This window comes from Phodopus roborovskii, unplaced genomic scaffold (genome assembly GCF_943737965.1).
Source record: "Phodopus roborovskii unplaced genomic scaffold, PHOROB, whole genome shotgun sequence".
NCBI classification, from domain to species: Eukaryota; Metazoa; Chordata; class Mammalia; order Rodentia; family Cricetidae; genus Phodopus; species Phodopus roborovskii.
The window spans coordinates 26,023,615-26,036,750 of NW_026126549.1; the positions used below are offsets into that span (position 1 = coordinate 26,023,615).

The 13,136-nt window shown below is 43.7% G+C and overlaps 1 protein-coding gene across 1 annotated transcript in view; it reads right to left on the reverse strand.

Annotated features, from left to right (window-relative positions):
* Positions 1-13,136, reverse strand: part of Afg3l2 (AFG3 like matrix AAA peptidase subunit 2) — a 41,907-nt gene that overhangs the window by 1,251 nt on the left and 27,520 nt on the right. The window contains exons 13-16 of the mRNA XM_051201203.1: positions 7,948-8,058; positions 6,333-6,448; positions 4,362-4,562; positions 1,454-1,648 (exon numbers count right to left, since the gene is read on the reverse strand). Of these exons, the coding sequence (XP_051057160.1) occupies positions 1,454-1,648; positions 4,362-4,562; positions 6,333-6,448; positions 7,948-8,058 (623 nt within the window). The remainder of the gene's footprint in view (positions 1-1,453; positions 1,649-4,361; positions 4,563-6,332; positions 6,449-7,947; positions 8,059-13,136) is intronic.

A 13,136-nucleotide genomic window follows, 5' to 3' on the forward strand; every position in this document is an offset into this window, starting at 1 on the left:
TGGGATAACGGAGTGCACGTACTTCTCTGAAAGTGAGTGAAACACAACTGTGCAGTGCAGTTCGTGCTTGCTGTTAGGGAGGAGTGGATTGTGTGCTGAGGAGGAGGCTGTCACCTTGGGGCTGTTCCTCATCTGAAGCCTTATACAAGCAAAAATGAGTGCACTTACAACTAATTGTGAATACTCAGGAGACATGAAAGCTTTAGGAATCCTAAGATGCAAGAACGCAGTGCAGTCATGCGTAAGCACTGAAATCTTAACTCTCACCAGGGACATCTGCTCATATAAACCGAGCACTTTCACAGCACAGCGCTAGTCACGTTCCAAGTGCTTGCTACCTGCCCACCACTGTCAAGGACACAACACAAGTGGAGAGGGCACTTGCAAAGGCTGCAGCAGGGTCAGAACCCTGCCTCTGCCACTCTATCACATGACCTCTCTGTGTTGTTTCTTCACTGTAAAGTGAGGACAATGACAAGAACCTCAGGAGGTTGCAGGCTTAGCTGGTCCTGTTAGCTAGTTCCCCTTATCCTGAAGAAGGGCCCAGACAACCTGCCAAGTCTTCACTCCACAGGGAGGCAAACTGAGCCCCTGGGCAAAGTCTTCAAGCCCTCTCCTCTAGTAGACTGGTCCCCCGGCTGGCTCAACCCTCCTCATCACTTCCTTTCTCTGCTGGGTCAGAAAGTACTTTTGTGTGTCAGGATCCTTACCCTGCTCAACACACTTTCCTTCCACCAAACATTTCTTTGGTAGACACTGACTACACGAAGTCTATCTAGGCAGGGGTGAGATAAAGCACCCTCTCCCCCCATGGTGCTTGCAAACTCTGCCAAGCCCGAGCTTGGCAGCTTCTCCTTATTTTAACTACTTTCATGGAATTCTGGCAAGTCTCACACAGAATGAGGCTGGCCCTAACATTTTCTTTTGCTTGTTCACAGACTTTCCTCACCTAACACAAGAACCGGAACAGTGCTGCTTCTGCTCGCCGGGCACAGGGAAGACAGCACCAGAGGGGAGAAACACAGGAGGCAGTCGGGAGGAAGGGATTCTTGAGTCTAGACACCAACTAAACCATCTGCAGAGAGCCAGACATAGCGACTCAACCCTGTATTCCAGCACTCGGGAGAGGCAGGGGAATCACAGCAAGATTGGTACCAGCCTGCTCTACACAGCAAAATCCTGTCTCAAACCAATGAGGCTGGCAAGAAGGCCCAGCAGGTACAGGCACTTGCTGAGCACGCCTGATGATCTAAATTTAACCCCTGGAACCCACATAATGGTGGAAGGAGAGAACCAACTCCACAGAATTATCATTCGATTGACATCTGAGTACACGCACACATTCGTAAACACAAGCACATGAGCGCAAGCGCACATGTGCACGCGTACATACAAACACGCACTTGTGGGCAAAGGAAGCACTCGTGAGAATCCTCTCCACACTGGCACCCACCTTCTCCACGTCAGCCTTCTTCTCTGTGAGAAGAGCCACAGTTCTTTTATAGGCGTCATTAATGAGGACCCTCACTTCATCGTCTATCATCCGCGCCGTGGCTTCACTGTAAGGCTTCTCTAATACCATGTCCCCCTGGCGTGGGAGGTCAAATGAGATCTGCCCCACCTTCTCATTCATGCCAAACTGAACGATCTGGAAAAGATCCACGACTAGAAGGTTAGATAAGAGAACCTTTACCTTTCCCTCCAAGATAGAGTTTCTCTGTGTATCTTTGGGGCCTGTCCTGGAATTCACTCTATACACCAGGCTGGCCTGGAGCTCACAGAGATCCCCCTGCCTCTGCCTCCTGAGTGCTGGGATTAAAAGTGTGTGCTACCACCATCTGTTCAGAATCTTTACCATCAAAGACTTAGAGGTCAAGGGCTGTCAAAGTGAACAAAGATACTATGTAGATGGCCAAGAGTAGCAGCATGATTTAAACTTATACAGGAGCACAATCAGGACAAAATGAGTGGACAAAACAGTGGGCAAACTATAGCAGCCCTGAAGTCTGAAGGCTATTCCACTTGTGGAGGAATTCGGAAAAGCAAAAGCACTTGACATTGCTGGTCACAGTGGCCTACACCTTTAATCCCAGCACTCAGGAGGCAGAAGCAGGGGATCTCTGAATTTGAGGCCAGCCTGGTATACAAAGCAAGTCTCAGGACAGCCAGAGCAACAAACAGAAACCCTATCTTGAAAGATCAAAAAGCTCTTGGTAAGATCAAACTGCCAACAAGTTCTCCCTGTGAAAAGATGGTCTAAACCTGAAAACATGTGACACATGATGACATCTGCATTTTTTCCACAAACTGTGTCCATGGAGCTAAGGGACAATGTGAAGTGACAGATGTACTGACTCTTGTGAGGCTCCCAAACTAGTCAGCACTGCTTAAGGGAGGAGCTTCTAGAAGTAAAACTGACTTGAAGAGAAGGACAGGGCTGGAGAGATATCTGCTCAGTGGTTAAGAGCACTGCATGCTCTTCCAAAGGACCTGGGCTCAATTCCCAGCTCCCACATGGAGGCTCTCTACCATCTGTACCTCAGTTCCAGGGATCTGAGGCCCTCTTTTGGCCTCTACATGTACCAGACATGTACATGGTACACAGACACACATGTAGGAAAAACATCCTTACACATAAAAAAAAAAATCATTTTATTTTATGTGCATTGATGCTTTGTCTGCATGTCTGTATAAGGATACTAGATCCCCTGGAATTAGAATTACAGTTGTGAGCTGCCTTTGTGGGTGTTGGGAATTGAACTCATGGTCTCTGGTAGAACAGTCAGTGCTTTTAACAACTGAGCCATCTCACCAGCTCAAAAAAAATGAAAGAACCTTAAGGGGAGGGGTGTCTCAGATGAATGTGGGAAGCAGCAACAGAGACAAGGGAGCAGATAAACAGTCTCCTCACCTCCTCACATCCTAACCCTCCCCACTCCTGAGATCAGAAAGACAAACATGGACAAGAGGTGGACGCCTTGTGAAGTTACTATGAGAAAAGAAGTAAGATGCAGAGTGATGTCTCCGGAGAAAAGGAGGGTGGAGAAACAGGTCTGTGACCCACGGGAGGAAGCAGAAGGCTCCATGAACCAGACACAGAATGACTCCCAGGTGCTACAGGACAGGACAAAAACTATACACCACAGGAAAGACACTTTTTAAAAAAGATCAAATAAACAAAAGGATTAAACTAGAAATAAACAAGAGAAATAATAAGCAATAATGCTTTAGGGGAAAAAAATTTAACATTAAAAGTAACTAGTTAGGAAGTATCACTTCCAAAGCAAGACCTGGAAGACAGGCAAAGAGCTGCCTCAATGGAGAACAGGGGTCACCCTACTGCTGGGGCTGTGGAAACCAGCAGTAAAAGCTAAAACAAACCCAGGACCATTACAGGTCAAGACAGGGCTGCTAGGGGAGTGGCCAGGGACAGGGCGTTGTCAAACTGCTATGGGGACATGGAGCTTAACTAAACTTCAGCGCTTCCAGAGCACCCAGGTTTGGTTCCCAGCATGCACACGGTGGCTCACAATTACCTGAAACTCCAGCTCTAGGAGGTCTGTGCACGCTTCTGGCCTCCAAGGGCACTAGGCACATATACACATAGCCAAAACATTCATACAGATCAAATAACACAACAGATTATTTTTAAAAAGTAAATTTACAGCTGGGTACTGTGGTACATACTGAAATCCCAAGACTTGGGAGGACAGCTGAGACTAGCCTGAGTTACAAGATACCTCCTTAAAAATAAAAACTCTAAAAATTAAACTTTAAACTCTACTTATAAGCATTACATACAGGGTTCTTAGGAAAAACTCTAAAGACTGCAATATACTAATATACTCTGTTTAGTCCTGGTTATCCTGGAACTCGCTCTGTAGACCAGGCTGGCCTCAAACTCAAGAGATCCATCTGCCTCGGCCTCTGCCTCCCAAGAGCTGGAATTAAAGGATGCCACTACCTCCCAGCAAGTTTTTATTGTTTTAAAGTGTTTTGTTTGTTTGTTTGTTTGTTTTGTTTTTTTTTTAGTATTTTAAATTGTTTCTATGTGTGTATCCTTGTATGTGGCTGTACATGAGTCTAGGTGCCCTTAGCAGCCAGAAGTGTCAGATCTGGAGTTACAGGCAGCTGTAAACCGCCCAACATGAGTTCTGGAAAGAGAACTAGGGTCCTCTACAAGAACAGTATGCACTCTTAACAGCTGAGTCATCTCTCCAGTCTCTATAGTGAATTTAAGAAAGAATTATTGCTGCAAAAATCTAAATCAGTGAAACATCTGTGTCAGCCTAGTCATTCACGTAGACTGATTTTTCTAGGCTAATAAGAAAGGAGGCAGAAGCACAGGTCCACAGACACACCTGGGCATAGGCACTCTGGGTAACCTTCCTCAAGTCATCCTGGGCACCGGTTGTGATTCTTCCAAAGAAGATCTCTTCAGAGACTCGGCCTCCCAGAGTCATGCACATCCTGTCCAGCAGCTGCTCCTTTGTGTACAGATACTGCTCCTTTGGCAAGTACTGGGCATAGCCCAGCCCCTTACCACGAGGGATGATGGACACCTGGTGAGGAGGAAGCACAGTGGTGAAGGTCCCACTCCCAATGCAGTCCTGATCAGGGACTGTCCACAGGCAAACTTGCTGATAAAAGGAAGCGCCATGCTGGGCTGCACACCAGCTCCAGTGCCATGAGATCTAGGGGGAACCCCCAACCTCAAGTTCCCAGAAGCTTCCCTGCCCTTACATAAAGGAGTCCTGAGTTCTGCTGGCTGGGGTCTCCTCTGGCAGACCACAGAGCTGACTCAACTCTGGCACAGCCACTTGTGCCTCAGAGGATAAAGGGGACAGTGGCCCAAGATGCTCAAGCGCTTTCACTATCCTTCCTGGTCTCTTTTATGAAACTGAGCAATTTCCTTTTTCTTTAGAAATTGTATTGGAAGAGGATTCCTTTATATAAAGTCTGCCTACTTTAAGTATAAAACAATGAGATTTTTAAATAAATCCTTCTAAAAAATTTTTTATATTTACTTTATAGTTGTTCTGCCTACATGACTGTCTGCATATTGTGTGTGTTGGACATCCTGGGCCTGGAGTTACAGCTGCCATGTGGTGCTGGGAATTGAATGTCCTCTGGAAGGGCAACCAGTGCTCTTAATCCTTGAGCCATCTCTTTAGACCCTAAATAAATCTTTATTTTTTTCAAATTAATTTATTTTATGTGTACTGGTGTTTTGCCTACATGTATGTCAGTGTGAGGGTGTCAAATCCCCTGGAACTGGGGTTACAGACAGTTGTAAGCTGCCATGTGAGTGCTGGGAATTGAACCTGGATCCTCTGGAAAAGCAACCAGTGTTCTTAACTACTGTGCCATCTCTCCAACCCCCTAAAACAGTGAATTTTATACATGATTTCCAACCACAACTAATACATAAAATGCTGCTACCATGCTAAGTTGCCATGTACAGCCCGAAGCAACCACATTCATGCCTACAACAGCAAGTTTATCCTTTCTAGAATGGTGTATAAATGCCACCCCACAGTACACACTTTGTGTCTGGTTTCATTCCGCTTTTGAAATTCATCTATACTGTTGTGTGTATTAATAACCTACTTACTAATTTCTACTGCTTTATAGCATGCCACTGCTGTAAATACACCAGATAACCCATTTTTGTTTTGCTTTTTGAGACAAGGTTTCACACTTGCCCAAGCTGGCCTTGAACTCATGGCATGTTAATCCTACTTTTCCAGCCTCTGAAGTGTCACAGACTTTATTGCAGCAGTGCAATATGGAAGTCAGGCAGTATTACCTCCTCTTAGCTGCTCCCACTATTCTGTTTGTTCCGAAAACTTAAGATTCAGCTTCACAATAGCCATTAAAAAAAAAGGAAGCTTATCTGGGCTGAAAGTGTGGCTCAGTTTTGGAGTGTGTTTACCTATCATGTGTAAGACACTAGGTTCTGAAGAGGACTGTCACACGTGTGAGTAGGTAGGTATATGTATGCCCACACCCGAACACATATACATGATACATACTTAAAAATAAAATAAAAAGGGGTTAGGGGTATAGCTCAGTGGTAGAGGATTTATCCGGCATGTATGAGGTCCTAGGTTCAGTCTCCAGGGTGGCAAATAGAAAAGGTTTTCTGTCAAAATTTGTGCTATAGCTGTGGGGGAGGGTGCATGTAAACATTTCTTTCAGCCATCATTAGTTTCTGCTACATCCCTCCAAAGATACATTGGACCTGCTATCTCTTAAGTGACTATAACTCCTTTTCAGTCCCTGTTCACATACTAAGCTGGCCTGTCTATTGCCTATTGCCTCTGTGGCACCTTTAAGAGTGGGTCTGCATGCTCCAGATACCAGCCGGCAACCGCATGGCCTGCCTCATGGTAAGCTACTGTCTTCTTCTCCTCAGGCTGCAGAACTTGGGTTTTTTTCTCCAAGCCTAATAAAAACAAAAAACCCAAACCACAGTTTTAGTGACAATGGCATTAAAAAATAGCAATACAATGCTAAACATCTCATTACCTACAATGAAATGTAACAACAAGCCTAAACTTCCTAACCAAATTTCAAATAAAGGGCCAAGTCTGAAATATATCCAACTACAACAAAAATGTGTATCTTTCATCTCTGCCCAGGCTCGATTTTACCCTAACTTCCCACTGTTTAAACCCACAAATTTTTTTTTTTTTTTGGAGATGGGGGTCAACAGAAATGTAAATGTAATTGAGCATTCTGCCTGGTTTTGTTATTCAGAACCATCAAATCCTGGGACAACAATGATGCTTGTCTGTTGCCAGTGAGAAGCAGATGACAGGAAAGTATCACCCTAGTCAAAGACCTGAACTTCCTACTCAGAGCTGGCAAGCCCTCACAGGCCAGACAATTTAAGGGATTAAGGAATTTGTCAAGAAACACCCTGGGAAGGTGGCTCCCAGACACAGAGTACAAAAGACCCTGTGTCCAATGCCTCCAGACAACAGTGGTGCATGCCTTCAATAATAGCTCTCAGGAGGTAGAAGCAGGCAGATCTCTGTGAATTCAAGGTGAACAGTTCCAGGACAGCCAAAGCTAGACAGAGAAACCCTGTCTCAAAAAATAACAAACAGAAAGAGGTCCATGCCAACGATAGAGCTCAAAGATCTGTAGTTTCACAGCTTTTCCCCAGTCTGCAGAGAGGTTGGCTCCAAGCCTCATTTTGTATCATGATCTATAATTGTAACCCCTGATGGTGCATATTCTGTGGTAGGCAAACAACCACACTATCTTTCAAGTGTTCTGCTTTGTTCATCGAGGGGGTGGAGGTGTAGCGTTATGTTCTCAATGTCAAAACTGAGACAAATACATTTCACAAAGCTATCAGGGTCAACAGTTACTAAGGAGGTGTTAATACACCCACTGTTCCACAGCATTTCTTTCTTTTTTCTCTTTTGTGGTGCTGGAGATGGGCCCTGGAGCCTCTGTATGCTAAGCAGTTACTCCACACCATTAAGCTAACCCCTAACCTTCTAGTTTATCAGAAAATACAAATCACCTCCCCACAGTTCATCACAGAATTTCTTCCCTTTCTCACATGTCACATTACTACAAAGCATGAGTCTTTGGTTCATGGAGGCAGCACTGTCAATTGGCAAGCTCCTTTCTACCTCAGAAAGGGAAGGGTTCAGACACAGGAAAGCACAAGGTAACCCTGGAGATGGCATGGCAAGCCCCATGGCTTCGTGAATATACTTCCTTTGTAGATCTTGACAAAACAGAGAAATCAAGGGCTGAAATTTTCTTTTACAAACTTTTAAAAATAGACATGGTCTCACCATTTACCCTAAAGTGGGCTCAAAACTGAGATCCTCTCCTCCTTCACCTCCCACCTGCTGGAAGTACAGCCACATACCACCTAACACGTTGACTACCACCAGCCTGATGACCTGAGTTATACCTTACCTCCAATCACTCGCTCAATTGCTTGTTCAAAGTGCTTCTCATTAATGGCATCTGAAAGGTGTCTTGCAGCAATCAAAGCAGCTTCGTTACAGACATTGGCAACATCAGCTCCTACAAACCAACACACAAAATCATGCTCAAATTGACCAGTCACACAGTAGGGAAGACCAAACCCACAAGGACCTTACCCATCAGGAGACTGAGAAAGGGTTTAACTGAAACATTATCAAGGTGTTTGCAAGAACCCTAAGCTATTCTAGTATTAAGTACAAGCCTACACAGTCTTGGCCCTGTAGGCTGAGAGAATTTGTAGCAAACAGGTAACTGTAGACATCGATTCACCTTAATAGAAAATATGGTTCAGGTAATGGCCAACTACAACAGCATTTTAAAATCTTTATTTTATTTGTGTGTGTGTTGCCTACATGTATGTCTGTGCTACGCAGTGCCAACAGAGACCAAAAGAGGACACTAGATCACTTGGAACTGGAGTTACAGATGTTGTTAGCTGTTGTAGGTGCTGGGAATTGAACCTGGGTCTTCTGGAAGAGCAGCTAGTGCTCTTAACCTGACCATCTCCCCTCTCCCCACACACTCCTTCTCAGTTTCTATTCAGAGAAGGGCAGGCCTCCCATGGATACAGCCAAACATGGCATATCAAGTTGCAGTGAGACCAGGAACCGCCTCTCGTGTTAAATTGGACTAGACAACCCAGTATGAGGAACAGAGACCCTCGCAGGCTCCCTGGTTGTCACTTCAGGCTCCGTGAGCCCCTGTGAGCCCAGGTTAGCTGATTCTGTGGGTCCTTGACCCCTTTGACTTTTACGATCCTTCCCCCTCTTCCACAGGTTCCCTGAGCTATGCCTAACGTTTGGCTGTGGGACTCCAATGACAATATTTTTAAATAATGCACATTGATTTTCTTAGTTTCACCATTTTTGCTGGGAAAATGACTTACAGGCATGTTAGACAATATATTTACATAACATATAATAAATATGTATTAAAAAGTCCAGTACATTTGGCTAATAAACTAAATTTAAATAATGTAAAGCTTGTCAAATGTATGTTTGGTACATAATGGCTTTATGTGGATTTTTCAGCTTAAGTGTGTATTAACACAAGCAAGCTATAACATATGCTAAGTTTTAAACAGTGTATTGCTTCTGGGTAAGATGACCCACAAGAAACTGCTTCTGTGTAACCCACTGAAGGACAAGAATCAGGGTAAGAAAAAATGGAATTTACTCCAAAGATAGAAACAAGCTTCAGAAAGCCACAACAGTGCTGGCAGAATGGCTGCCAGCACAGAGCATGGGAGTGTGACAGCGGGAGAAGTCAGGGCAGCACTGTATGAAGAGGTGGGCAGCACAAGCACAGGCCTCACACATCTACGCTGGTGGCAGGGTTTGGTGAGGTAGTGGCTGACTTGGAGTACAGAGCAAGTTCCAGAGCAGCCAGGAATACAGAGAAACCCTGTCTGAAAACAGGGGGGACAGGCAGCCCCAGAGGTCTAAGGACAGAACAATTGCTAGTCGGGACTTGAATTAACCTGCTACAGTCCCAAGGTCAGAGACAGCTCTGGAAGGAAGCTCTGGAAGGAAGCTGTGGAGAACAGGAAAGCCAGATGCTGACAAGCAAAAAAAAAAAAAGGGCAGAAGTGCACAAGAAAGGCAGCGCACCCTTCCTGCCGGGAGAAGACTCACTTAGGCTAACTCCGGAGTCAGAGTGCTGAGCCTGCATCCACACACAAATGAGCCCCTTTCAGCCACTGACCCTTCAATGAATACCGACATCTCTCCAGCAGGATGAGGAGCACACAGGAGACTGAAGGTCTGAACACAGGTCTTGTGCCTTACACATCCCTTCCCCACCCTCAATCCCCTTGAGAACTCCAAGCCCTCCAGCTAGGCCTGTACACAGAATGCCAGTGGATATAATCAGGGGTCTGCAAAGCACCAGGGCAGAACCATTGAAGCCTGCAGATTGCAAAGCTAAGCACAGCCAGTGGAGGCCCCAGGTATGCAAACTTTCATCCACATCAGCACTTTCTCAAAACACACCCAATACCAATGAAAGATCCACAAGCCCAAGCAGATGACCCTCCCCAGGGGACATACCCAACACTCTCCAATTTCTAAAGACTCGAAAACAAACTACTACTACTTTTATTTTTCTTGAAACACAATTGTTCACTCTCAGGGACAAATTAAGATGGCTCAGTAAAATGCTTACAATGCAAGCCTGATGACCTGAGTTCAAGCCCCAGAACACATGTAAAGGTAAGAGAGAAATGACTCAGAGTTGTCCTCCAATCACATGTGGGCAGGAGCATGTGCATGTGTACATGCCTCCCACACCCCCAAACCTACACACAAAAACAAAGAAAGAACAATTACTATTATCTCTGTAGCCCAAGATAACCTTGAATTCCTACTCTTCTATCCCCACCCACCTCCATCACACGCACGCGCGTGCGCACGCACACACACACGCGCACACACACACACACACACACACACACACACACACACACACACACACCCTGGCGCTAGGATTATAGGAGGGCACCACCACAGCTGTTTTATGCGGTGCTATGGATCAGACCCAGGGTGACTAAGCTATATCTCCAGCCTAGAAGTATGTCTGTATTTTTAATTTATTGTTCTTTAAAAAGACAGTATTTTTTATGCACCTTCATGGAATTTGTGTGCATGTTTTCCTTCACTGAGCAACATTTTTTCCTTTTATTCTTATATTTTGAAATCATATCTCCCCCCTTTTCTTTCTACTATGTTTCAGTAGTATTTTTTAGATTTATGTTTCATTTTTTAAAAAGGTGTATAAATGTTTACCTGCATGTGTGCATATGTGCCTGATGCCGAGGAACTAGACTTGTGGTGGTTGTGTGCCCCACCCCCGCCCCATGAGTGCTAGAACAACCCTTGTGCAAACTGAAGAACTATCTCTTCAGCCCCGTTTGTATTATTTTGATTTAATCATTTCATGTGTCTGGTAAAGCTTTGATGTTTTTCTTTCCCTTCTTAAATGTATCTCATTTTGCTTTTGAACTTTCTCTATACTTGATCATAGCTATTAAGGCCAAGAAATTATTATTTTCAACTTTTCTCATTATTAGAAAATTGTTTTCCATTTTTCCTCCTCATTATTTCTTCTTTTCCCTCTCCTTCCATTACACTCATCTCCACCCTTCTTATTCTTCCTTTTATTTAACAATACTTCTATACTTTTTTCCCCTTTTCCTACCTCTTCCTCGTTGATTTACCTTAAATTGTTAAGGCAATTTTTCTGTTTGTTTTTTTGAGACAGAGTCTCTCTCTCTCTTTTTTCTCTAAGATAGGATTTCTCTGTGTAGCTCTCTGGCTGTCCTGGAACTCACAGAGATCTACTTGCCTTTGCCTCCCAAGTGTGGGGATTAAAGGTGTGTATGCTATACCCAGTAATTCCCTTAAATAATTTTTATCTTCATAGTAAAATCTACATTACTTTTGCCATTTCCTGTTTTTAAAGGATTGGATATGTATCTTCCTGCCTTTTATAGTTCGAAATTACTACTGTTCTAATAGTTTGTTCTTTCCTCTCAGTAGCAGTACACACTGCGCCCAACAGAAGGCTCAGTAAGACACAGAAATAAAACCACAGGTGTTAACCAAGTGAACATATGACTAACTGCAAAACAGAAACACAAGAAGGATGAAGAAGCAAGCAACCCGACTCCTTCCGAGAGTCTACCTCCTCAAATATTCATTCGAAGATACTGAAAGAGATAAAATTCCAGATGATAACTTATAAAACTTAATAATAAAAATGACCAAACTAATTCAATCTGGGTCCTGGAGAAGAAAGTCAGCAACACAGAGGTAAAGTCAGGGAAATGAGTGAGAAGTCAGCAACAGCACAGAAGAAAAACTCACCAAGGGCACTAAAGTTTTGAAATAAATAAATTCTAGAAACAAAAAGCTTAATGAGTCAAATAAAAAATAAGTGGAGAGTATCACCAACAAACAGGCTTAACTAAGAACTCAGGGTTAGGATCAGAGAACACATTTAAGAACCCACAGAATAGAAAGAACTGAGATAAACACTAAAGGTTTCATGAATATATTCAAAGAAAAATCTCCAAATCTTGAGAAATAAATAGATATCCAAATGTAAAAAGTTTGTTTGTTTTTTCCCAAGATAGGGTTTCTCTGTAGCTTTGGGAGCCTATCCAGGCACGTATTCTATAGACCAGGATGGCTTCAAACTCACAGAAATCCTCCTGCCTCTACTTCTGGGATTAAGGCGTACACCACCACTGCCCAGTGTAAAAGTTTTTAGAGCTCCAAATGCAAATGTCTAGAGAAGAATCTCTCTATAACATAGCACAACCAAGTTGTCAAAACTCAGCACAAAGGAATTACTAAAAGCTTTAAGGGAAGAAAGCTAACTCACCCACCAAAGCAAACACATCCAAGTAACATCAGGGATTAAACCAAGAAAGCATGGTATGAATGAATAAGTAACTGCAAACCAAGACTGCTACTTCCAACAATCACATATTTAAAAACGACTAAAATGACATTTCAGCTGGGCAGTGGTGGTACATGCCTTTAATCCCACCCCAGCACTCAGGTACGTTGTGTTATATTCCTTTACACTGTGTGAAGATATGTTACTGTGATTGGTTTAATAAAAAGCTAAACAGCCAATAGCTAGACAGGATTATCTGGGCAGAGAGAACTTGGGGAAGAAGGGAAAAGATGTGAGGATACAGAGGAAACAGAAAGGCGGAATGCATGGCTCATAAATGAGGTAAACGAGCCTCAGGGCAGCAATACATTAATAGAAATGGGTGGATTTAAGTTATAAGAACTAGTTAGAAACAAGCCTAAGCTATCAGCCAAGCTTTCCTAATTAATAATAAGTCTTCATGTTGTGATTTGGGAGTTGATTGGTGGGACAGAGAAAGACTTGCTACAAAAGTGGATCTCTGTGAGTTCAAGGCCAGCCTAGTCTACAAATCAAGCTCCAGGACAGCTAGGGTTGTTAAACAGAGACACCCTGTCTCAACCCCCCTCTACCAGAAGACACTTCAAGATGAGCACAAAGTAATATAGTTTATAATGACCAACCCTGAACCACAGAAGATACTTAGAGATATACTATTCACAGACAAGAACAAATAT